Source organism: Numenius arquata, chromosome 2, assembly GCF_964106895.1.
Source record: "Numenius arquata chromosome 2, bNumArq3.hap1.1, whole genome shotgun sequence".
Classification (NCBI taxonomy): domain Eukaryota; kingdom Metazoa; phylum Chordata; class Aves; order Charadriiformes; family Scolopacidae; genus Numenius; species Numenius arquata.
In genome coordinates this window covers 49,495,309-49,519,832 of record NC_133577.1, presented here as the reverse complement: position 1 = coordinate 49,519,832, position 24,524 = coordinate 49,495,309, and the positions used below count along the sequence as shown (strand labels likewise).

The 24,524-nt window shown below is 41.3% G+C and overlaps 1 protein-coding gene and 4 non-coding genes across 5 annotated transcripts; all 5 read left to right on the top strand.

The window, feature by feature from the left end:
- The first annotated feature begins 80 nt into the window (after positions 1–80).
- On the top strand, positions 81–24,057 carry WDR43 (WD repeat domain 43). Its single transcript, XM_074167978.1, has 18 exons — positions 81–335; positions 5,034–5,168; positions 6,525–6,646; positions 11,577–11,697; positions 12,920–13,059; positions 13,540–13,642; positions 14,707–14,771; positions 15,398–15,569; positions 16,108–16,194; positions 18,018–18,149; positions 18,604–18,741; positions 19,568–19,654; positions 21,038–21,069; positions 21,595–21,658; positions 22,499–22,612; positions 22,916–22,985; positions 23,350–23,405; positions 23,501–24,057. Exons 1-18 carry the CDS (start codon positions 102–104, stop codon positions 23,618–23,620), a joined length of 1,992 nt encoding a protein of 663 aa, XP_074024079.1. The 5' UTR covers positions 81–101; the 3' UTR covers positions 23,621–24,057.
- Positions 6,914–6,991, top strand: LOC141462697 (small nucleolar RNA SNORD53/SNORD92). Its single transcript, XR_012463212.1, has one exon. It is a non-coding gene; the product is annotated as a small nucleolar RNA SNORD53/SNORD92 (small nucleolar RNA).
- On the top strand, positions 11,839–11,922 carry LOC141462698 (small nucleolar RNA SNORD53/SNORD92). The gene has a single exon (XR_012463213.1). It is a non-coding gene; the product is annotated as a small nucleolar RNA SNORD53/SNORD92 (small nucleolar RNA).
- LOC141462699 (small nucleolar RNA SNORD53/SNORD92) lies at positions 13,162–13,245 on the top strand. Its single transcript, XR_012463214.1, has one exon. It is a non-coding gene; the product is annotated as a small nucleolar RNA SNORD53/SNORD92 (small nucleolar RNA).
- LOC141462696 (small nucleolar RNA SNORD53/SNORD92) lies at positions 16,956–17,034 on the top strand. Its single transcript, XR_012463211.1, has one exon. It is a non-coding gene; the product is annotated as a small nucleolar RNA SNORD53/SNORD92 (small nucleolar RNA).
- Positions 24,058–24,524: the final 467 nt, after the last annotated feature.

Genomic DNA, 24,524 nt, shown 5'->3' with positions numbered 1-24,524 from the left:
ACGCCGTCCCGGCGTCATCGGGGCGCGCGGCGCAGGCGCGCGGGGGCGAGCACGCGGCCGGTGCATGCGCCGGCGCGGAGGGGCCGGGCGAGGGAAGCGCCATGGCGGCGGCAGCGTGTGGCGGGGAGGTGGCGGCGGCGACGGCGGCGGCCCTTTGCGCCTTCTCCCCCCGCGACCGCCGCTTCTTCGCCATCTCCGGCCCGGATGGGCGCCTGCGGGTGTGGGAGACGGCGAACAGCCGCTTGCAGCAGGAGTACGTGCCCTCCGCCCACCTCAGCGCTGCCTGTACTTGCCTGGCCTGGGCCCCGCCGGGGGGACGCCCGCCCCCCAGCAAGGTACGGGGTGTGGGTTTGTGAGGGAAGAGGTGGGGCAGGGGGGCACACACGCCCCGGGGGGAAAAAAGGAGGGGACGGCGGCACCCCGAACCGCCTGGACGCGTGGCCGCGGCCCGCTCGGCTTCACCCCGCCCTCCCGGCGCCATGTGGCGGGGGGTCGGCGTGGACGGGCGGGCCGGGGAGCGGAGAGGCGGCGTCCCGGTGTGGGGGAACGGGGTGAGGGTCCCGTGGGAGGGGAGGACCGGAGCTCCGCGGGGTTCAGCTGTGGGACACCCCCCTCCCGCCGTGGTTCGTGAGGCATGGCCACGCGTGACGTCCCCCCGGGTTGAGGGGGGGGGGGTGTGTGTGTGCGTGGGGGGAATCCGCTCCCCTCAGAGGAGCATTGCAGGGTTGCTCCTCACGAAGAGGGGCAAATTAAATTTCACGTGTTGGTGGGGCCAGCAGTGGTGGAGGTTTTATAATTTATTTTTTTTAAAACAACGAAAAAAAAAAAGGGGTGGGGGGGCTATCAATATAAGCACTGACTGTGTAAAATCATTTGTCTTTCGTATCACCTGCATGGAAGAAGCCTTCCTTGAAGGAGCAAGGTATGTTACTTCATGGCACATCTCACCTTAGTCAAAAAGGTGATGCTGCAGAGCAGGTCGGCTGCTGCGTGTCCACTTAGCTTACATACAGTTCACATTCCAGTAAAGGCAGTATCTCTCCATACTCCCTTACCCTTGGAAGCATTTCCAGGCAAGCTGCTACGCTGTCCGTGATGTCTCTTCTCAAGCTCAGGAGTCCTGCGAGAAGGTATTCAGTAGCTTTATTCAGAGCAGACGTTAGAGGGCTTAGATGTTTTCCACCTTGAATTTGTTTTATTTAACTTCACCTCAGGTGAACGCTCGACCTGAAAATATCTGGAGTATATACAGTAAGATACCTTTGCATCCTCTTTATGTTGAAGTAATCCTATTTTCTTTAGCTAGAATATACCATTTCCTGAGACAAAAAATTATCCCTTGGATAAGATCTGTGAAATCACCTTCCTTTATCATAAGAAGTAGGACGGCTTTTTAAAACGTGTTCTGGTGTATCAATAATTTAGTGTCTTTGAAATACTGTAAGAGATATTTCAAAATGCTTAACACACATTACCAATCGAAAGGAAGACAGTATTGTCTCATTTTTCTCATAGTCCCTGAACTTTGAAAACTCCCAGAACATTTGAAGAATGCGGCAGAAGGGATTAGTATTAGATTGGCCTGAACCTGCTCGTTTGTCATGTAACTTTGAAGAAAAAAGGATACATGCATTAATTGCAGGACTCTGTAAGTGGTTCTTCACTCTTAAATAAACTGAAACTAGCATGTGGAAATAGGGTTAATCTATCCTGTGTGAAATAAAACTTAAACTAACAGTGCACTGCTGTGGTGCTTTACGTCAAGCACAGGAGGTTTCTGAGTGGCTTTTAAAAAGTAAGCCTTTTCTAGAGACCAACCCCTAAAAGTCATAGACACTCCAATTTAACCTGATTTAGGGTTGTATGAAAAACAAACTTAATCAGACGGCATTTGGCTACCTCTCAGTGCTTTCTAATTATTGCAGTAGTTTGAGTTCTGTCCGCTGCTTGAAAGTTGGTACCTTTTCAAGTGGAGCTGGAAAACATACCGTTTTTTGGAGTAATTTGCCATAAACTTGTCCTTAGACTGAACTGAAGAACTAAAGCTGTCATGGTTCTGCCAAATATATTTTATTGAGTGTGGTTTTTTTCTGACATTATTTAGTCTTTTTTTTCCCTTTTTTATTCCTGGAGAGTTGACATCTCTCTGGGTAGTACCAGTGTCAGGTGTTCAGGAGTAAAACTGTGCCAATAGATACCTATAAATGGTGTTTGGTCAAGTTGCACCTAAACTAAGTATGTTTTGGACTGCTGCCATGTTAATGAAGGCCATGTGTTACAGGGGAATATTAGAAATTAAGTTTGAACTGCAGGCCCTGGAATTGCTGATGCAGTGGTGGCTTATTGGGATGCTCCCTGCACACGGGCATGTGTAGTGTCCGTGCTTTCTGCTGGTGATGTTCACCATCTCCTGCTCCATGAAGTGGTGCCTTGTGCAAGAGGACGTGGACTACTGACTTCGAAAATACCTTCTTCCACATTCTGCCTAATAAGTTGCAACCGCTCTGTCATCTTCAACTCTCAAGGCTTATTTGGCTTCCCCTCATTTTGGTGTTTGAAGTGCTTTGCTTTACCTGTGAGCAGCTGAGATTGGATTTCTGTTTTTTTAAAGACAAAAGTCTCAGTGGCTGACCTCAAGTAAGGGCATTATGGAAAAATAAGGTGCACAGTCCCCTTGCAAGTAACTTTTAACCATCTCTACTAATTAAAACACTGTGCTTTTTCAGGCAAAGCTGAAGGATTTCTAAATAAGCTTGAGTTTCCATAGCTCTGAAATAAAAAGAACAACAAAAAAACCAATCAAAAGGAAACTGATACTTGGTATAGTTCAGCTCCCCTGTCCTATCCTATCCATGAAAACAAGGTGCTCTTATATTTAAGACCCTGATCCACAAGTGAATTCCACGGGGATCTGTACTGCGGTTGGTAGTCTGTCTATGTACTAATCTAAGGCAGGATAGAGAAGATTGATTGGTTTTTCAAAAAATATTTTAATTATTTTTTAGTTCTCAGAGGTTTGTTTTTTTTTCAAATCATCTCCAGTATTAGTAGGTGTCTGAATTTTCCACTGGCATTTCTTTCATGTAAAAATTCCTGACAAAACGCACTAATAATGCTGAGGTTGGTAAAGAAATACATGTGAAAAAATAATTGGAAAAACCTTCACTGCCTCTAGCTTTCTTCTGGACACTGGAAGTAACTGTGGACTTTAGTGGGGATTTTGTTGTACCTTTGGGTTGTTTCAAGGGAAATTGGCCATAACAAACTGAAATGGAGAATGAAGAAATTTTAGTTAAAAGATTTACGCAAGAGAAGAGAATAAAATCCATTCTTAATTGTGGCTTTGCTTCGCAGTGGGGTTGTGTGGCATAATTAGTAAAACTACACAAAGAGATCAAAAAGTATCAGAAAACACATAAACTGTACTTATATCTCCGCTAGTTTTGCGGCCCTTGTCTTTGCATGTGAGACAGCAGTTTCAAGATGGCTTAGCTGCCATTGCTGCCAAAAATTGAACTAGTTGAGTCTTTTCTCAGATATTGTCTAAAAAACCTCATTCATTTACTTGGTTGTGCTTTGAGACTGTAATGGTTTCTCAGCACCTATGTTTTCGTAATACTTTATAAACACTTTTCTTTCCCAGGAAAGATGAAGCCTAAACAAATGCTTGCAAAAAAACCCAATGTAATCTCTTTTCTCAAGAGCCTGCTTTTGATGTAAAAGTATGTAGCATTTTGGTATTTATTGGCTTAAACCAAAACACTTTTCCTTGCACAAGGTGTTATCTGTGTTAAATACAGAGGAAAAGAAAGTCCTACTTTGAAGAACCAAAGTATTTATCCTGCACTGTTAAACTTTTAAATCTTAGTTGTGGTGAAAACCTCCAAATCCTGATTGGCATTGTATCTCTGGACTCAGCGAATAAAAATGATTTATGTTCGTTGTGTGATGTCTGTTTTGTGACAGATTAGCTACAGCACGTGGAGCTTTCACAGAGCTGATTGATCATGGTTTATCAGAGTCTCCTTTGGCTTCTTCTGGCTGCTCATCAGTGCAAATATATCTGTTAAGCAGAGGAAGCATTGGCTTGTGTATAATTTCTTGTTTTGAAATTGGAGAGAATGCTTTGCTGTGACATAGCAAATGTAAGGAGACTTACCCAAGTCCAATTTAAAAACTGATCAGTAGTGTTAGGGATGATTTTTTTTTTTCTTCTGAAGTCCTTGAACAGGTTTTTCTTTTCTTTTTTCTTGTGTGTGTGTGATTAGTTATGTGGGATTAACCCGGTGAGAATAAAAGTAGTGGCTGCTTCTGCCGCCTTTATTTTAGTTTCACGTGCTCAAGAGCCAGTTTTGTTCCTTCTCCCCTTCCCAGCGATGTGCTGCATTTACCCATTTTTGGTCGAGAGAGATGAAGTTAAGACCCTCCTTGAAGCAGTTGGTTGATAGCACTTGCAAAGCACGAGAGTGAAGACTTTAAGAGTTGCCTGATCATAGGAGGACCCCTGGTACTGACGAGAGGACCTGGGCAGAGCACTCAGCTTCTAGTCCGGGTTGCTTCCCTCTGCGGAGTGGGGTAGTGCTTTCTTTTTAAAAAGCATTATGAGTATTTAATATTCACAAGACTCTTGAATAGCTTTTGACAAAAAATAAACTGATCATTCTTGATCAAGCGTTTCCACTTTGGGGATGAAGGATTCTGATGGGGTTGATCTTTACCTCTGCCTCTGGGACTCAAACTCTGTGAAAAACTTAAATGTGTCTTTTTTTCTCTCATGTACATGGTTGTTAGGCTGGCAAAATGGCCTCCACCAAACGTTTCCAAGTGACTCATAGCAACTTCATTACCTTTTACCTGGAGGTACAAGATGGTTCTCTAGTTTGCTGTGCCCTTCAGTGTCTTCATTTTGTGTCTTAGCAGAGTTTGTACTGGCTGATGGGGTCTCACCAGAAGTGTTTTTCCCTTCTGCTTTAACGCTGGCATTAGCTGGTCAGGCTAATTTATTTAATGTTTTCTCTTTTTTGATTTTCCAGGATGGCCCACAGAGGAAAAAACGGAAGTCTGAAGTTGCAGAAGTGGACAAGCAGTTAGATATCCTGGCTATTGGTACAGCAGTTGGTAGTGTTTTGTTGTACAGCACAGTAAAAGGAGAATTACAGAGCAAGCTAGTAAGTAATACAGTCTTCATCACATGCTACCAAATACTGATGGTTTCAGTTATGCTGTTTAAAAATGGAATAAATTAACCTAATTATTCAGATTTTTTTTTCTTAATAGCTGTGGATATGGATAGAGATGCAGTAATTCAGGTGCTTGGGATTTTTCAAGTGGTACTTTTTCTATTGTTGGCAGTACGTACACATTGAGAAATCTTGGTTTCGAAGTTAGTGCAATATCTTAACATTGTGCATGGGTTTGTTATTTTGCATTAAAAATAGCAGTAATGATAACTTCCCTGTTACTCTCGAGTACCTTGGTTTTAGTCTTGGGCTACATAACAAGCAGAATAAATCTGTATGAATGACTCTGTGATACTTTGAGATACTTGGGCATTCTTTTGCTTCAAAACCGTTAGTTGTATGTAGGGTGATAAATGTACATGAATTTAGAGAAAGCAATGACTGCTTAAAATCATGATACATGCAAGTGAGACAAGCTAATGAATATCAGCTCTGTTCTATGGAAATGCTTTATTTATATCTGAAAACTGTGAACAAAATAAGGGAGTTTTAGGTTAGAATTTACAGTTTCAGTTGGTTTGAAAATGCTGCCTGCTCTTCTTTAGGAGCAGGATAGCAGATGTCATTTGGTGAGTACTTTGTTTTTCACGGATAGGTTGAATTAAAAGATTGTTCCTGCTAGAGTAAGAGCTGTCCCTTTTAGTGGTCCTTGTTAAACCGAATGTCTTGCTGTGCTGTATTTTGTCTTGCTCAAAGCTGATTTGCGGTGACACTTGTGGGAGTAGTCTGAGCTGGCTGGTGCCTATTCACATAGTGAAATTTTATAAACTCCAGGAAATGTTTTGTAAGCGATTAAAGGGTATATTTGAGCTGCAGAGATTTTGCTTGTTAAGAGAGGTGAATGATACCTCTTGGTAGGGTTTTCTGGTTTGATAATGGCTCACTCTTGAATGCTGAGTACAAAGGGAAGGCTACTCGTGTCTGAATGTACTCAAGCAAGCAGGCACTTAGATGACTGTCAGCGAGGCATCTGTACTAGCCTTTCCTTTGAGCAAATTTTGTACTGTGTTTGGCTCTGTGTATAAAAATAGCGGGCAGGACAATTTTTTTTGTAAACCCTGAATAGCTAGAACAAGAATTAATTCAAATACTTATGTGTACGTATCAAAATATGAAATATCTTTAACTTATATACATATATATCTCCTTAAAACCCCATTCTCTCTTCAAGTTGCTAATGATTCTAATTTAGTTCTTGAAAGAGCAGCTTGTTCACGTTGTTGGTGTGTGGAAGACTCAGTAGTCAAGACTTCTTCGTTTATTAATGACTTTCACCTTTTATAGGATGGTGGTCATGACAATAAAGTAAACTGTGTGAGATGGCATCAGGACAACTGCTGCTTGTATAGCTGTTCAGATGACAAACACATTGTGGAATGGAACACACAGACCTGCAAAGTAAAGTGGTAAGTGGTGCTGGTTTTTGGTTCACACTTGCTTTTGTGTAGTTTCTTCCTCTGTGTAATGGAAATACTAGATGGAACAAGTAATTATGCTGAGAGGGATTTGGGTCCCTCCATGCTAACTTTTACTGGGACACGGGCTTCCAGTCAGTTTTGTGATGCTGAAAATATCAATTCTATAAAATATCCTTGGAAGTATAGGGGAGCAGATATTGGAACACCTCATCCCAGTTAAATCAGTTACCTGCACCAGGCTTTGCTCAAAAGGCCTTGCTGTGATGATAACCCACTTGGTTTCGCTTACTCCTGATGTGCAGTGGAGACGGTTCCACTTGGCTGTCTGAGCAGGCTGCTGCTGTTCACAGTACTGTTGGGCAAAATGGACCTTAGTGCAGAGTAACAAGATGTCTGGTGTAGGCATTTACTTTCTTTTGTAATAAAGTCAAACTGGTTTTAAACTTTAAAGAAGAAACCAAGATTTCTAGTAACGATCCTGGTTGTCTTACTTCCATGAAAGTGTGTGGTGACACTTTGACCATTCTCTTATGCTGTTGTTTCTTTTTTGTGACATTTCCCACTGCTGTTATTGGTACTGTAGCTCTTGCTGAAAATGGTGTGGGCACTGCAGGCAGCCCCATTGTCGATAGACTCTTTGATTTCCCTATAAAAGAGATGCATGCTTAGGTTGTATTAAATTGAGACCCTGACATAAAGTAGCAGAAGATGGCTGTAAAACCTCCTTCTAGCCTTCTCGCTTTAGGATTGAACACACCCAGTTCCCTCACCTTTTACTCTTCCATTCCGTGCTCTAGTCCCTAAGCCACCTTCATGGCCCTCCACTGGATTTACTTGACTATGTCAGTTACATTCTTGTAGTGTCCCAAACTGGACATAGTGCTCAGATGCAGTTTCAAATGTTGCACAAAGGGGAGGAATCACTTTCCTTGACCTGCTGACTACACTGTACCTAATGCAAATCAGTAGGTAGTTGACCTCATGTCACAAGGACTCCTTGCTTACTCATGTTCAACTTGACTATGAGGACTGCAAGCTGCTTTTCTGTAAAGCTACTTTCTAGCCGTTTGTCCTCAGCCTGTACTGGGATTTTTCCACCCCACGTACGGGACTTCACGTTTTCCTTTGAGATTCTGACAGCCTGTTTCTCAAGCCTGCTGAGATGCCCCTGAGTAGCAGCACTGCCTGCCAGCATATCAGCTGCTATGCCTAATTTGCTATTGAATGAGAACTGATTACATGGGCATTCTGTCCTGTTTTGAGCTCATTAATGAAGACCTGGGCAGTTACTGAGGATATTAAACAGTATTGGGATGCCCTTAGGGAGTGACACCAGTAACTGGCCACCAGCTGGACTTCGTGCCAGTGATCACAAGTGTTTGAATTCAATGATCCAGCCAGATCTTATCCCTCCTTGGAGTCCATCCATTCGGTCTATAAATCTCCAGTTTGGCTGCAAGGGCACTGTGTGAGACTTTGTTAAAGTGTTGCAAAAGTCAAGTTAAATGGCGTATCTGATGCTCTTCTCACCCACCAAGACCATTGTCTCATTAAGAAGACAATCAGATTGATTAGGCTTGATTTTCCATTTGTAAATATATGCTGGATTTTCCCAGTCACTTTTTTCACCTTTGTGTGCCTGGAAGTGGCTTCCAGGTGGATTTGTTGTATAACCTTCCCTGTTGTTTCCTGTATTCTCCTTCTTGGTGGATATATTTTGTCTCTTTTTTTTTTTTTTTTCTTTCCAAGTCATCAAAAATTTCTCCTGAGCTCCGTGGCCACTCAAAATGATAGTGCGGTCTTGTAATAACCCTGGCCTTAGCAGTTCTGGATGCATCCCATTCAGTATTAAGGAGTTGCATGGCTTGGATTTGCTGTTGTGATCCCTAATTTGATCTCCCTTTATTGTGGGGAGTGCTTTGTTCCTTCTGTCTCTGGTGCTAGGTTTGGGAACATGGGAGGCCTGAGAGACTTTGCTCTTCAGTGTTTTGGCCTTTTCTGTGTACTGAAGGGGTCCCTATACCATGCAGCAGCAGGCCCACACTTTTCCTCAGTCATCATTTCACTGCTGCTCATGTGCTGTATGTTGATAGCCTTTTGTTGGCCTTCATATTCCCTGCTGGTTAAACACCAGTTAAGCTTTGACTAATTCTGTCCCTGCATGGCGGGACAATATTTTGGTATTCTTCTGTGTAACCTATCTCCACTTTCATGTTCTCTACACTTCTTTGTTGTGTGTTTTTTTTTGTTGTTTGTTTGTTTTTTGGTGGTTTTTTTGAGTTGGGAGTTACCCACTTGGCCAAGACAGCCTTCTGCAGTAGCTGGTGACGTTCTGCTCTTCAGAATTGATGTTACTTTGCTTTGAGGAGGTTATCCTAGAAGAGCAAGTAACTTTCATGGGCCGCTTTAAGGCAGACTCCAGTGGGATCCTGTCAATCAGTTCTCTGAATAAGTCTCAGTCTGCTCTTTTGAAGTCCAGGGTTGTAATTCTACTGTTTATATTGGTTGTTTTTCTTAGGGTCTTAAACTCTATTGTCTTGTGGTTGCTGTAGCTGGAGGTTGTCATCAACCATCACATCCCTGACCAGTTTTTCCTTTTTTTTCTTTTTTTTTTTTTTTTTTTTTTTGAGTACCTGATCCAGTAACACACCTTTCATAGTGTGATTGTAAATCACTTGGATCAAGAAAAGATCTTCAGCTCTTGCCAGCAATCTCTGGGACTGCTTGTGCCCTCCTGTGCTGCCTTTACAGCAGTTACTGGGGTGGTTAAAGCCCCTTAGAAGAACCAGGGCATGGGATTATGAAGATTTATCTGTTTCTTTTTTAATTGGACAATCTGTAGCAGATGCCCACCACATCACCCTTATGGGTCTCTTCTCATACACCTGTAAGTTCTCCGCTGGACCTTTGCCTGTTTCGGAGGAATTTTGCTACCCTGTTGTGTGGAGAAACCTCTCTCCTTTTTCCTTCCTGTCATGTCCTTGCTGAAGTGCCTTCCTAAAGGTCCATTTATTGCAGCACTCCTGTCTTGCAAACTCTCCCACTATTTTATTGTGATCCCGGTGAGATCAAAGCTCTGAAGCTGCCCATGGACATCTAATTCACCCTGTTTGTATCCCATAGTGTGTGTGTTCATGTACAAGTACTTGAGATGGGTCGCAGTCATGCTGCTTTCTCAGGAAATGTGAGAATTTTTCCTGTCATGCTTTATCCTGGGTATCCGCCCCTGTCCCATACTACTGCTTTTGAGGGGGCTGTGGTTAGAAAAGGTAATTAGAGTGTTCTTTAATTTTAAAGATGGCAACAAAAAATAATTCCTGCAGTGTATACATTAAAAGTACACCAGCAATATAATATCATACTTTTTACATGAAATTTCTTTGGTGGTATTATGAGTTGTACCTAAGGTAAGTGAAATTGGGAAGAGTAGAAGGAAACAATTCTCTAAAAATTTGCCTAAGTTGATGAGACGAGGAGGAACAAATTATTGAAAAGAATTGCTTGTGCCTAGTGTACATGTAGATTGCATGTACGTTGCATTCTTTAACAGGTGTCAAGACCTAAAAATGAACCTTTACACATTCCACAGGTAATTCATGATGTTGCACCTGGGGTAGAGAAGTGGTGTTCAACTTCTTCTGATTTGCAGGCTTCTAGATGTTTTTTTACAGAGATGTGGACTGCTAGATGGGGAATTCACTGGCAGGGAATTGAAACCACATGCCTTTAGGCTTGACTTTCTTAATTTCTGTAGAAATAATCCATAGAACCACTTTGGGAGGTCTGCAGCACACATTGAAACCTCTGGCAGAGGGACAGGCTGTTGTGAGAGATTCTGAAGAGGCAAGACAAGGTGTTGGAGAGAGGTGGTCTAAATCATTCTCTGACTTCTTGTTTCTCTGGTTATAGCTTTTTCGTGTCTTAAATACTCTGAATACTCAGAGGTGTTCTGTATGTCTCCTCGCACAGCTTCTTGTTTTGTGATATCCTGTTTAAAACTCTTACCTGTAAAATTATATAAAGTAAAAAACTAATGAATTTTTGCTGTGTTTTATGCTTGGCAATCTAGTTTAGACTAGTCTTTTTTAGTACATTTAAAAATACCTTCCTGGGTTTACATTATTAAATGGTTTGAAATTCTTAGTTCTTAACTTTTCTTTGGAAGAGACTACAAAAATTTGTCATACTCTCTGTAAGGTGTAATTTTGTTTGTCAGGTTTGTAGCGAGTAAAACTTTCAGGTTCTGTGAAATCTAATTAAAAGTGATAGACTAAATGAGCTCTGTTTTGGAAGATGGGAGAGGCGCTGCCTCCTTGGGCGTGTGAAAGTTATTTGGAAGTATTTCCAGAGCACTTGTTTGCAAACAGAATGTGATGGGTTTTTATTTAATAGTGCTTTGAACCATAGACCTTTAAGGTGAAGTTTATTATTGTCTGTGTCATTGACAGACTCGGGGGGGAGGACCAGGAACTGACTGGGCCTTGAAACTCTCAATTTTAGTGTTGAGAAGGCCTTTCTGAATGGGCTGATGTAAGCTTTTTGGATTATAGTGCAAAGAGGAGTCTTCAAATGGTATGGCTCCTCTTACCCTCTTTTGAGTAGCAGAGAACTTTGAAAGAGGAATTCAGAACAGAACAGGCAAATATTTTAAAAAAAAAAAAAGTCAACAGTTCCATATTAAACAATTTCACGTTTTTTAGTTGCTGTATTTTTGTGTAAAGTAGTTTGAAGGAGAGGAGCAGAAACCGGATAGTTTTGACCTCATCTTTGACTGCTTAAATTATTTTTTTTTAAATAATATTTGCCTTAAATTTTTCAGCATGGTTGATGGGCATTTTGACATTGTGCTAATGAATATCGTTTTTTCTATTTCTCAATCTTTCTCCCTTTGTACAAAACCCCTCCATCCAAATTCTAGCAAGTGGAAAGGTGACAATAGCAGTGTCACCTCTCTATGCATAAGTCCAGATGGGAAAATGCTGCTGTCAGCCGGTAGAACTATAAAACTGTGGGACCTGGAGACCAAAGAAGTCTACAGAGTAAGTACCTTTGTTAAACTAGGTGCAAAAAAATACCGTTCTTGATGAGTGACATTATATATCTAGTGTCTCCTGATGGGACATCTGAAAATTTCACTGAGTGTGAGGAGACAGTTGGCAGTTTTGGGATTGCTGGAAGCTGTGCTGTGATGATACTCTCAACTGTGGTTTCAACTTGCTGAGAGTTGAATGAAGACATTAAATTCCTTGGCTGTGTCTGAGCATGCTGCCAGCACCCTTTCTCAAGTTTGGAGCAGAAAGATAGATGCGCTGTTCTTTTTCACTGTGTCTCTTTCTGATACCCTTCTAGCAGGAGACCTCAGTTCACCACAGTATTAGTTACTGTTGGCATGGGTTTGTGCGTGAATACTGGAGCACTGTGTCCACTTCTGGGCCCCCGGGTTCAAGAAGGACAGGGAACTGCTGGAGAGGGTACAGCAGAGGGCTACGAAGATGACTCTAGGGGGCTAGAACAGCTCTCTTATGAGGAAAGGCTGAGGGACTTGAATCTTTTTAGTCTGGAGAAGAGAAGACTGAGGGGAGATCTTATCAATGCTTATAAATGCTTAAAGGGTGGGTGTCAGGAGGATGGGGCCAGTCTCTTTTCAGTGGTGCCCAGTGACATGACGAGAGGTAGCGGGCACAAACTTGAACATGGGAAGTTCCATCTCAACATGAGGAGGAACTTCTTTCCTTTGAGGGTGGCAGAGCACTGGAAGAGGCTGCCCAGATTGGTGGAGTGTCCTTCTCTGGAGACATCCAAAACCCACTTGGACACATTCCTGTGGAACCTGCTCTGGGTGACCCTGCTTTGGCAGGGGGGTTGGACTAGATGATCTCCAGAGGTCCCTTCCAACCCCTAACAATTCTGTGAGCTCCCTGATTCTTAACATGAGTCCCTCCTTGAAGCATTTAGGGGTTTTTTCTAAGCTTCATGTAACTGGTAGCATTATCAGATTTGTTGTTGAAACAGTTGGAAGGCATGGGAGCAAACCTCTGATTCCCCATTTAACTGTTAAAATACTGATAAATATCTGGAGGGTCAGGAAAAGTTTCCTTGAAATACAGAAATGCAAGGAAGCTGATCACTACTAAAAAAGTTATTGAAATGTCCTTACTAACACTTGAATATTTCCTAACTTTTTTTTTAACTAATGTTTTAAATTTTGCCATGCGATTGCTTATGGCAGTCATTGAAAGATTGCTTTTTTTTTCCTCTTAGCATTTCACAGGCCATGCTACATCAGTGTCATCATTAATGTTTACCACAGTGAAACCTATGAATGAAAATAAGCCCTTTGATGGAATTACAGGGCTTTATTTCTTGTCTGGAGCTATACATGACCGATTACTGAGTGTATGGTATGTAAGATTTTCATAATTTGTAACTTGGATTATGATCAGTGTTGAGGATAGGCTCAACAGGTATGTCCTGTGATTAAGCAGAAGGGGCACTCTGGAGAAATGCAGTGATGATCTCTGAAATAGTGCTTTCAACTCACTGATTGTTGAATGAAGATGTGAATTTCCTTGGCTGTGTCTGAGCATCCTTCGAGTTGCCATTTGAATTGCCAGTGTATGCCAAGAACATAGGCATCATTGTTCTTTATCCTTACTGCAAGGTTTATGCTGTTTTCTTGGTAGATTTCATTTGGGACTTACTTTGCACTTGGATTTTAGAACACTTTCTAAGCTGAAAGCTGAAATTACAGCATGAGTATTTTTGGGTCGAGTAGATACTACCACAGTCGCTGGTGATTTACAGGCTTTATAATGTTTTTCAGATGCAGAGGGTGCTGTTTGTGCTATGGTAAATTAACGCATGCTGTTTGTCTCTTCCAGGCAGATCAGATCAGATAGGAAAGAAAAGAATGCTGTGATGTCTTTCACAGTAACAGATGAACCAACTTTTATTGACCTGACAGTATCAGAAGTCAAAGAAGAGGTAGGAGCAATAGTTTTTAACCAAATATGTTCATCAGTGTTCAGTTGTCACATCAGTTTCTGTTTAAGGCTGTAAAGAAAGAAGCTTGGTTTGTATTTGGGCTCTGTTACGCAGAGATCACATCTGCCTGCCAGTTCATGGGTGTAAGGATATTACAGGTGCATTTATAAAGCTGGTAGTTTGAAATACTAATTTTCAAAGCTACTAAGTGCAAATTCAGTGTTTGCTTTAGAAATTTTACTTTTGATGGCAGGAATATCAGTTGTTTCCTATTTAGAACAGTTAGAATCGAAATTGTTGTTAGAACTTGGCAGCAAAAAAAACACAAAAAAAATCTGTCTAAAAACCCAGTTTGGGTATGGTCCTATTTTTTCTGATCTCAAGTAGCTTTGGTGTTTGGAATTAGCCGTTAATGAGTTAAAGTAGCAGGGTGCATTCCCCAACTATCTCAATTTCAGCAAGTACAAGTCTTTCAAAGTAGCTGTCTTATGAAAAACGCTTGCATGTGGACTGTGTTCACAAAATGTTTCAGTAATTCTTTCAAAAATTCTTGTTCTGTCTTTAGATTCCTTTTTTAAAAACATTATTTCAAGCTGTATTTTCTTATATAGCCTCTTATGCATGTATTGGAGATAAGAGTATTCTGTAATGTACGCCTGCCATTTAATTGCTCGGGGTACTCAGATTTTTTCCTGTAAGCGTATTTACAATTTCAGCGCCTTTGTAGCCCTCTGCCTCTAAACATGTTGGGTACCATATTTTTGGAACTTTACTGCTTATGATGACATATGTCTGCTACTGTGCAAACTGTTCAAATTTAGATCTATCAGTAGCGATACAGTAAAGTACAGTTATGAGTTACCTTTTTGTCTCCTAATAATTGTACTAAATGTTCCTGAGATGTTAGTGTTTTTGATCTTCCTTACTGATTTAGTTATCTCTTTAATGTGTTTAGTTACTGAAAAAAGTCGAGTCATAGCCATGCGACTGTCTCTTGATGTCCTGTACTTATGAGAGGTTTTTCCTTTGATCTAATTAAAATCTTTTACTGTGCCTTCTTTCAGCCTGTGAAGTTAGCAGTTGTGTGCAGAGATGGGCAGTTGCATTTATTTGAACATATCTTAAATGGGTAAGTTAGTATTCATAGAGTCGTAGAATGGTTTGGGTTGGAAGGGACCTTAAATAAAGATCATCCAGTTCCAACCCCCATGCCATAGGCAGGGACACCTCCCACTAGCCCAGGTTGCTCAAAGCCCCATCCAGCCTGGCCTTGAACACCTCCAGGGATGGGACAGCCACAGCTTCTCTGGGCAACCTGTTCCAGTGCCTCTCCACCCTCACAGGAAAGAATTTCTTCCCAAGATCTCATCTAAATCTCCCCTCCTTCAGTTTAAAACCCTTGTCCTGTCAATGGAAAGGTCTGGGATTACTGTAAGGCAAAGTTCAGTCTTGTCATGCTGCTTGCCTTTAAGCTCTTGCATCTGTTCACAAACCAGGTTCCAGCTGGTTCTTTGTCTCAGATTACTGGACGCTTTTTTGGAGAACTTATTTACTGGGGGCTGTGCTGCACTTTAGTATTAAGTGTTGCTTTATCCAAGATTTTGTGTCTTCGTCATCTTAGCCATCTATAAAAGCTGTAAACTGGCTGAGTTTGCTGACGACCTGCTAATGAAAGGTGCTTAATTGTGCAAGATATTGAAGTGTGTAAGCTAAACCTTTTGGAATTTTTTCATTTCTTTTTTTTTTTTTTTTCAGTTATTGCAAAAAACCCTTAACATCAAACTGTACTATCCAGATAGCAACGCCTGGAAATGATGGGGACTCCACACCAAAACCAGTCCCTATTCTAGCAGCTGCGTTTTGCTCAGACAAACAGTCTCTGCTGCTTGTGTATGGAAACCTCTTACAGCCCATCATAGAGAAAGTGGTATGTAAAACTTATTGGAGAGGTTTTGGATTTTGTAATATGGACTGCGTACTGCTCTCAGTTGGGGGGATTTTGATTTTTATTTTTATAAATATGGACTTTTTATAAATAAGGATTTTTATTTTTTACTTTTTTAAAATCTGTATAACAAGACAAAGCTTATTCCTTCCCCCTTTTCTGGGAGCAATTACTGTTGCCCCTGAGCTGTTTTGAAAGGCAATTTGTATTCTTCCATTCTTTCAATTAAAATACAACTTGACATTATTGCTGGCTGTTTCTTGCCTTTTCAAGTGTTACTGAGTTAGGCCATTGAAGCTGGTTTAAATACTGTTTCAGTTTATCTGCGTGAGCTTCTTTGGAGAGCATAGAGATCTGGTAACAAACAGCAGATGTGCAAAGCGGCTGCTGTCCTAGAGTGAAAAAAAAAGAAGTTCATTCTACTTTATACCTCTTGAATTTATTCTCATCTTTCAATAGCGTAATGAATCACAGGGGTCAGTTTCAAATATACTAACTGGTTTTGTTCCTGTCGTTCTAGTCTTTGAACACCACTGAATCCCACGTATGTTTGATAAGGGACATCCAGAAAGTGTTGTCACTTAAAACAGATGTTGCTGTAACAAAGGTGAGCTTTTTGTGAAATGCGATTTGTTTGTTGCTCCTCTTGTTTTGTGTTGGAAATGGGTAGAATTCACTGCTCTCTTCTAAAATGCGGTTGGATTTTTGGATAGACCTGCTCAAAGCTGAAGTGGTAGCTACAGATGTCCATAGCACTCAGGCATGTGTGGGTACAGTGTGCTTCATGGCTGCTCTGCATCTGAGTGTGCTCTTGCACAAAGGTATGCTGCTGTAGTTCATGGCAAGTCCTGTTCTCAGCAGGTCTTCTTGATAGACAGGACTGGCTGATGGTTTCTTTTCTGCTTGAGATCAGTCCTTCCACAGCCTCTTTGACCCTGATGGTTTGGGGTGAAGTTGGGATGGCTTTGCTTTACAGTCTAAACAAAATGTAATGTGGAGCCTTAAAGGGCACGTCCTTTTTCGCTCTTTCTCGAGGTGGCCTTCATGTGTTCCTACTCAAAGGGATGTGGCACCTGGGAATGTGAGCTTGACACTTTGATGGCAACAGTGTCCACCGAGGCCATTTGCCACTGTTTTCTCTCATGCAGGATCCCCTCGGGGTTTAGAGACAGGCTGTGAAGTTCTTAATCAGTGTGCATATTCGAGGCCTTGAAGATTGGAAACGCTTGAAGTATCAGTGAGAAACCCTCGAGTTACCTACTGGATCTGGTGCTCCATCAGCTGGGGGGGTTTTGTGTTGGTTCCTCAGTCGTGGAGCTGGTGGATGGCAGAGCTGAAATGCAGTGAGAGGTGTAGGAACTCCCTGGCATGCGGTGATGATACCCATCTTGGTTTCGCTTTTTGCTGAATTCCAGTGAAGACGAATTTCTCTTGGCTGTCTGAGCATGCCCTGTGGGGAGAAGGTCAGTGATTAGTGTGTGGTGAGCAAAGGGGGAAGTATTTTAACACCGTTGCTCTCCTACAGTAAAATTCTTGAGCCACAAAATCAGATTTTTTTACTTCTAAACACAGCCTGTGGAAGTTGCTTTCCTCACTGTAGTAAATTATATTTTTATCACTTCAGTGGGCACCCAGCAGGGCTGCCACAAGTACAGAAGTTTGGGCAGGTACTTCCTGCATGGAAAAAGGCCTGCATGGAAGCACTGTGTTTAAAGAAGTGTTCTGGAAGTAGCAGGTAGCATTCTTTATTCTGGAAGTGGTGTGTCCTCCCTTACATCCTCTGTGGGTCAGGGGAGCACTTGGTAGTTAAATATATTGCCTTTAAAATTCCATCTCCTTTGTGTTCATTGAAGAACAGACACCAGAGCTTGTTTGGTATAACCTGAGGTTGCTGTTTGTCGTTGTGATCATAGTCTAATTCAGACTCCCAGGTTCTGCATCTGAGCAATCCCTAGAAGAAAATCTGTGAGGTTGAAATAAATAGTAACTACTTTCTAGTGTTACATTGTGCTGCTGTTCGTGATCAGTTCTTACCTTCCAGTGGAAGCTGAATTAATCAGCATGTGGTTTATGGGCCTGACTGTTGGTACACCTGGTTGTCTATTGCTAGCAAACATCCAAATATTCGTTGTTAGATACAAACACTTAGGTCTGTGAATGTTATGAAACAAGCTTGTAAGAAAAATGATACACGGGTGATTCCAAAGAGACTGTTGCTTTAGTTAATGACTAAAACTAGCTGACTGTTATATGACATTATTTGCTCTTAAAAATGTCTGATTTTCCTAGTATATATGCCAAGAAAATGGGTTGTGGCAGACTGGTTTTACTGGGTATGTGAGCGTCTTGGAATAAAACCAATATTTTAAATTGGAAGAAAGCTCAAGATACTAGCGATTCATGCAAATGTGGTTATCTCATGTTTCCCAGGTAAAGACTCCCGTTGTGAACTCAGACACCAAAGTTCTAGTGCCTGGCGTTCCAGGACATAGTACAGCTGTCAAAACTCCATCCTCGGGAAAGGAGAAAAAGAAAAACAAGAGGAAACCAGGAGAGACAGAGGTAAAGTGCTTCCTCTTTTAAACACAGCAATAATGGAGCAACTAGAATAATAAAGCATCATTATAACTTCTTTAGGTGAGCTTACACTTGCTTTGTTTGGCGTGGAAGTGAAGTTTGTGATACCATTTTTTCGTATGAAAGAGACTTCCTTCGGCTCAGAACCTTTCCCTGATTCAAGCTGTGTGCCCTTCCTGTAGTTTTGCCATGTTCCTGCAGAACTTTGTCACAAGCCTGTGTCTGTCTTTCTGTGCTGAGGTATATTACTGCTTTTTCAGTCAAAACTTCATCTTCTTTTCTCGGGCTGTTCTCTGTCAGTACATTTAAAAAAATATGCAAAATTTGTGATATTTCCTAGCAGAGTCAGAGGGAACGCTGTAGGTTAGGTACTTGGCTTTCAGCTGATGTTCCTGAGAAACTGCCCTGAAACAGCACTGTCTTTGTTTACCCTCTGCAGGAAAGCATCGAGGAGCGCCTGGGGGCATTGGACATCGATGTGAGCAAAGTAAAAACTCCAGGTGGCCTTCCACAAACAGATAGCTTTGCGGTACTTTTGGTTCAGGGCTTGGAAAGCAACGATGCAGAAATCTTAAATGTAAGTGTTCCGAGATCACTGTGTGCTGTTTAATCCATTCGCTGAGGCTCGTGGGGAGCCTCCCTGAAAGCTGGGGGGACTGAACACTCAAGAACCCGCTGTTTTCTCCCAGCTGCTCTGTGCTGATTTGCTGCTCAAGGCAGTGATATTACAAGTGAATAGTAGCGGTATTACTTTTTTGTTATCTGCCTTGATTTCGGAGTCAGTCCATGAACTTCGAGGCGCTTCTGTTTATCATAAATTTGTTGTGTCACAGTTCAGATGTTTTACAAGCAATGTTACAGCCATCTTCCCTTCTGCTTGAGCTGAAGCATAATCTGTGCTTAGTCTCCTGAGTGTACGGTTTCCAAGTAGACACTGTTTGAAAAATGCATAGATGACAGCAGTTTCACTTGAAAAGCTTACTGTTGCACTAGAAGGAAATAACAGTTCTGGGACAGGAAAACAGAATCTTCAGAATTTGGTGCTGAATAGAAATTACTTGTCACAGATACTGGTGAAAGGCATTTATTTACCGAAGGCAAGCACAGAAAATAACAAGGGAAGTTTTAATGTGCCTGTGATGCTTTGTTTCTAACACAGGGTGAGCGGGCTAGAAGCAATGAGATGGGTTAACCAAGTGGCTTATTTTGTTAATTGTAGCTGACTTGAAAAGTGGCACTCCTTTTCATAGTAAATCTTCTTTTACTTGTTACCCTCATCTTAGCATACAAAGGTAGGGGAGTAGAAAAAGTGATTTAAAGCCAGGATTTTTTGATTATGCTCATTGCTCATACACATGTTAAAACCGAATGATTCTCTGATTGTATTTTTTTCATTTTAACAGAGAGTGCTTAACACGAGAAAGGAACACGTAATAAAGAACACGGTAGCCAGAATGCCTATACATGCTGTCATTCCACTGCTGCACGAGGTAAGAGAGACTGTGTTTCTTGTTCTGTCATACGAGCCACGTTCGGTTTGTGTTCCAGCTGGGGAAAACCCAGGATGTGTCTTGTCTATTTTTACCAATGAAATTCATTTGGTAGCTTTACAGGACAGAAATTATTCTTAATTTGTGCTCTTATCTTCTCTGGCTGAAGCTTAACCAAAGGACAAACTGCCATTGTCAAAGTTAGGAAGCGCATTAGATCATGTAATATTATCTAAAATGATTAGATGGGGAAAAAGAGAAGGAAGAGGTTTAGTCCATGACAAAGAATTACCACTACATCTTCTTTTAAACTATTAAAATGGATAATTTGAAACATGAAAATAGTAATGCTAGCCAGAGCAAGTTATATGAGCATTAAATATGCTAGATACTCACGTGAAAGAAAGAAAAATAGAGTACGTACTTACAGCAGTGAGTTTAGATAGCACTTGAGGGGCAATTTCTTTCCTCTTTTGAAAGTAATTCAGAAGCCCAGTTGCTGTATTGAAGCTTTGCAACATCACTTCATAATAATTTTGAAAGGGATTTGGCTTCTGAACTGCTTGAATAAGCAGTGATATTAAATAAAATCTGTATTTGGACAGAAGTATTTTAATGATTAGCCTTATATAGACATTACTTTTTTCAGCTGAACATTGAATAGTTGCACTTGTTGTGTTATAGAATGTCATTCACATAAATTAATGGTTAGATTTCTCGTGTTTTAATGTGCTGGCCACAAGTAAGATTTAATTCTAATTTGTGGTACTAATCTTTAATGAATTATGCAAATGGCCTGGTTTTGAATGGTTAGACTTCCTTTAAGCATGTGTTGTGACACCTTCTTAGACTTATGTTAATGAGAAGCAGCATTTCTTCACCAGGACCTTTGTCAACAAATCTAAGTGCAAGTGTTTGACTACATAATCTCAGTGGATGGCAGGTCTTCATGGAACTGTCCTCTCCAGAGCTTGAGATTTGTTCTGTGAAGTAGTCTTCACCTGATACTACCTGCAGTTCTTTCCCCAACTTGTCAGCCTTTTAAGAGCTGCTCTACTAAGCAGATACCCAGAGACATAGAAACAAAGGGATTTCCTTCTACTTATTCCTGCCAGATTAAATTTTCTCTGGATACACTCGCTGCCTGTTCACAGTTCCAATTTTATGGTAATAATGAAACTCGGCTTCTGCAAGTTACCAGCCTGCATGTAGGATGGTAAAGCCAGCAATGTAATATTCTGGAGCCTGGTGATGGTTAATCCCAGCAAATTTCAAATGCCTGCGGTCTTTCTGCCCCAATATTGGGACTGTCACATGTGATTTTGGGTTTCAAAACTCATGATGTGTTTTTTTACTTACTGCTGACTGTTTTTGTCCTTTTAGCTTACGAAGAGATTGCAGGGCAACCCATACAGGTAAGAGACAACTCTACTACAGTTTCATTCACCTGAAACTTTTCTACTGTGTTCCTTATGGTCCCTCGCTCCATCTACGTGATTGATTTCCATAGTAACTGTAATTAAGCTGCAACAACTTGAGATAAAAATTCTCACCTTGTTGTGGGTGCAAAGTTTTACTGAGACTAGCTGTCCTTAACTGTGGTGTTAGTTGAGAAGTTCTTTTAAATAAAAATTCCCTCGTTGTAGGTGGAGAAAGAACTAGCATTCCTTGATCTTTTATTCATTGAAACCTCCCATAAAAGATGTCAGAAGCACAAACCCTTGGACACATCTAGTTTAATCCCTCACTTAAATATCTGTTCTTTTCCGAAAAAATAAATCACAGTTATTTCGTATGGATAGCCAAACTGTTATATTTCCACCTGCATTTATCTTTTTATACAATGGAAGAGAAGCGCTTTCTATACAGCTGTTTAGCATCTTGAACATGGGTGTTTCTCAGCCAGTATCTCTTTGATATCATTTATTTTTCTTTTCCAGTGCCTCACTAATGGTTCGATGGCTGAAGTCTGTTTTCACTCTACACGCATCCTACCTTTCCACAGTAAGTATTTTGCATTAATGCTAATGCAGGTAACTAAAACTAGATTTAAATGCTTAAATGTAAGTATGTTCTTCCTTCAGGAAACTGTCTCCTGCTCTCCACATACAGCAGTGCACAAATCAACATATGGAGGGCTATACTTCTGCCGCTTTTGACAAATTGCTGCACGTTGGTTATAAATTGTTGGTCTTAGTCATTCATGACATAATTGTAGGCATCCTGAAGTCAAACCAAGATAAGTTGTCATCCCTGTGAGAGTTAGGGGGCAAAACTACTGTAAGAGAGTAATCCAGCCTGTGTCGCTAAATCTTACAGAACTGTATTTGCCATGCTGTTGTAATGCTCATCTTGAGACTGTCTTGGGGCTGGCTTGATTTATAGGGCAAAGGTGGGCCAGAGTTGGCAGGATAGTAAGTAATGTTGTAGCTTCTGCAGTGAAGTCCAGCCTTGCTTTACAACTGATGGATAAATCACTCAGGTGAGAAAAAGGCACTTCTTCTATTTATTATAGGACAGCTGTGCGACAAAACTTGCGTACGTTGCTGATGCTGCATTTGTACAGTGGTGTATGTTCCGTTCCCATTTGCACAGCTTTCCGAGTGGTGCTTCAACACCTGCTTACAGCAGTGACTGTGGAAAGGCAGAGTAGTACAAGAATTGCCATGAAATTAGATGTGTTTCTAAACACGGCTAAAAGTTTATTGATGAGGATGCAGGTAGTTTCTCTGAACCCTCAGCTCTCACTTCTGTTTAGAATAATGTGAGCAAGGATTAAAAATAAGACATTTGTGATGTGTTGGTCAAAAGTTTCATTTTTCTTCATGCCTCTCTTCTCCTAAGTTGCCAGACCTTATTCCTCAGCTGGGAATGCTGTACCAGTTAATGGAGAGCAGAGTAAAAACTTTGCAAAAGCTTTCTCGTCTTCATGGAAGACTCTTTATTCTCGTCACCCAGGTGAGTTCCAACTAAACTGTCTACTCAGTTTGTGCTCACTGGAAGTGTTACATGGCTTTTTTTCCTGCTAAATGTGTCTACCAACCCATAGCGTTTTAAAGGGAAATAAACAGGAGGTACTGGGCCACTGCAGAGCAATGCCTCTAAAAATTTACTTTGTCCTTCGTACTTATTCTGCTGTTAAACTACTGCTGTAAATGAATTTATGCGTGTTAAACTTGATGTAGGCTTCGTTTACGTTTGTTGACTTCTAAGGTTGGAATATATGATTGCGTCTAAGGCTAATCTGCCAATTCCATTCAGGTTGCCGCATCGGAAGCAGTTCAGGATGTAACCGAGGTTAATCAGACGGCGAAGCTGGTATACGAGGATGGTAAGTGTTTTATCTTGGGGGTAGCCCAGCTCCTGAATTCCTGTGACAGACAATACTTGATGGCTGTTCATCATGTTCCTGTTCGTGTACAATCTGGGCAGGACATCAAGGTGGTGGATGCCAGTGTGTGTCCATGTACACTTCCAGTTTCGCCTTTTTTCCTACTGCAACTTCATCCTGTGTAATTGTAATGAAAGTGACTTGTTTCTAATTCATGTTGATCAACCAAATCTTCAGGTAGAATTAGTTTTGGAATTGAAATGGCATAGTTTGGAGACTTGGCAGCATGTGGAGCTGGGCTTTGTTTGCACAATGACATTTTAAAGTCTGTTCTCTGGACTGAGGGATTGTTTTCTCTTTGCAGAATCGTCGGAGGAGGAAGGCTCAGACGATGAGATGATTGCAGATAAAGACTCTGATGTAAGTGGAGTTGGATGGGATCTTCTCCCAGTTGCTTGTAACAGAAATTGTGTTACTGTCAAAGGTTCAAACATTCCTGTCTGTTTTTTCCCCAGGAAAACTGGGAAGAAGATGAAGAGAAAGAGGAGCAATCTGATGAACAAGACATGACTGTTGAAAAGGAAATCAATGGCGATTCTGATTTGGACCCAGAGAATGAAAGTGAAGAAGAATAGCAGCACGAAAGAATAAGTTTAACACTTTAAACCAGTGGGCCACCAAACTGTCTAATTCTGGATCATCTTGCTGAAAGAGGCCATATTTGCATATGGGGAGTGCAGACTCGTGCACGGCCTGTGTGTGGAGGCACATGTGGGGCACTGTGCGTTTCTGAATCCAGAATGTTTAACCATGCCAGCCTTCTCTCGCCCTATTTCCCTGCGCTTACTTAATAGAAACATTTCTTCCACCCCATGGTCAGATTATGCCTGTCACGTGGACATGCATTTGTATCTCAAGTGAAATAAATCTGCCACCGCTGTTTGTGTGGTAAACTTGGTTCAGCTTTACATTGAATTTGTTTCAAATATTCAAGGATCAAAGACAACCGATCTATATACCTTCTTTCCATGCTTCAGTTAGCAATAGCAAGTGGGCATCTTGCTGCGTTTTTAAAAAAAAAAAAAAGAAAAAAAAGAAAAAAGGAAAAAAAAAGATATTTTTGTAATATTTAATTTCTTTTCTTCCCACCCCCCCTCCATTGGTTTAGCCATGCCTTGGCAATATCTAAATGCCAACCTGACTTAAAAATGGCTTTTTCTTTTTTTAACAAATTTGAACTCAAGACTTTTCTATGTATAAATCAATGACTTTTCTTGTGCTTCAGAAGGACATTAGAACTATCACTGGCTCCTAATTTTGTTTTAATGGAGGCTGTATATAAGTTTAATGCTAACCCAGAGGACAGACTGTGTTGGATCGGGTGGCGAGAGGGGAGTAACGCAGGGGAGAGGAGAAGGTGGATGCTTGTGAATATGTAGCGCACAGCTATACCTTTATTACGGATTTTTAATCTCTCAGTGGCAGAACAAGGACAGCTATTTGCTCAGCTAATGGAAGCTGAAGTGGTGCAAACAAATT

Excerpts from the sequence above, each read along its gene's own strand:
- WDR43 (XM_074167978.1), top strand. The coding sequence starts at position 102 with ATGGCGGCGGCAGCGTGTGGCGGGGAGGTGGCGGCGGCGACGGCGGCG. Across the intron at positions 13,643-14,706 it reads TATCAGAAGTCAAAGAAGAG|CCTGTGAAGTTAGCAGTTGT; the intron begins GTAGGAGCAATA and ends GCCTTCTTTCAG. Across the intron at positions 22,613-22,915 it reads TCTTTATTCTCGTCACCCAG|GTTGCCGCATCGGAAGCAGT; the intron begins GTGAGTTCCAAC and ends AATTCCATTCAG.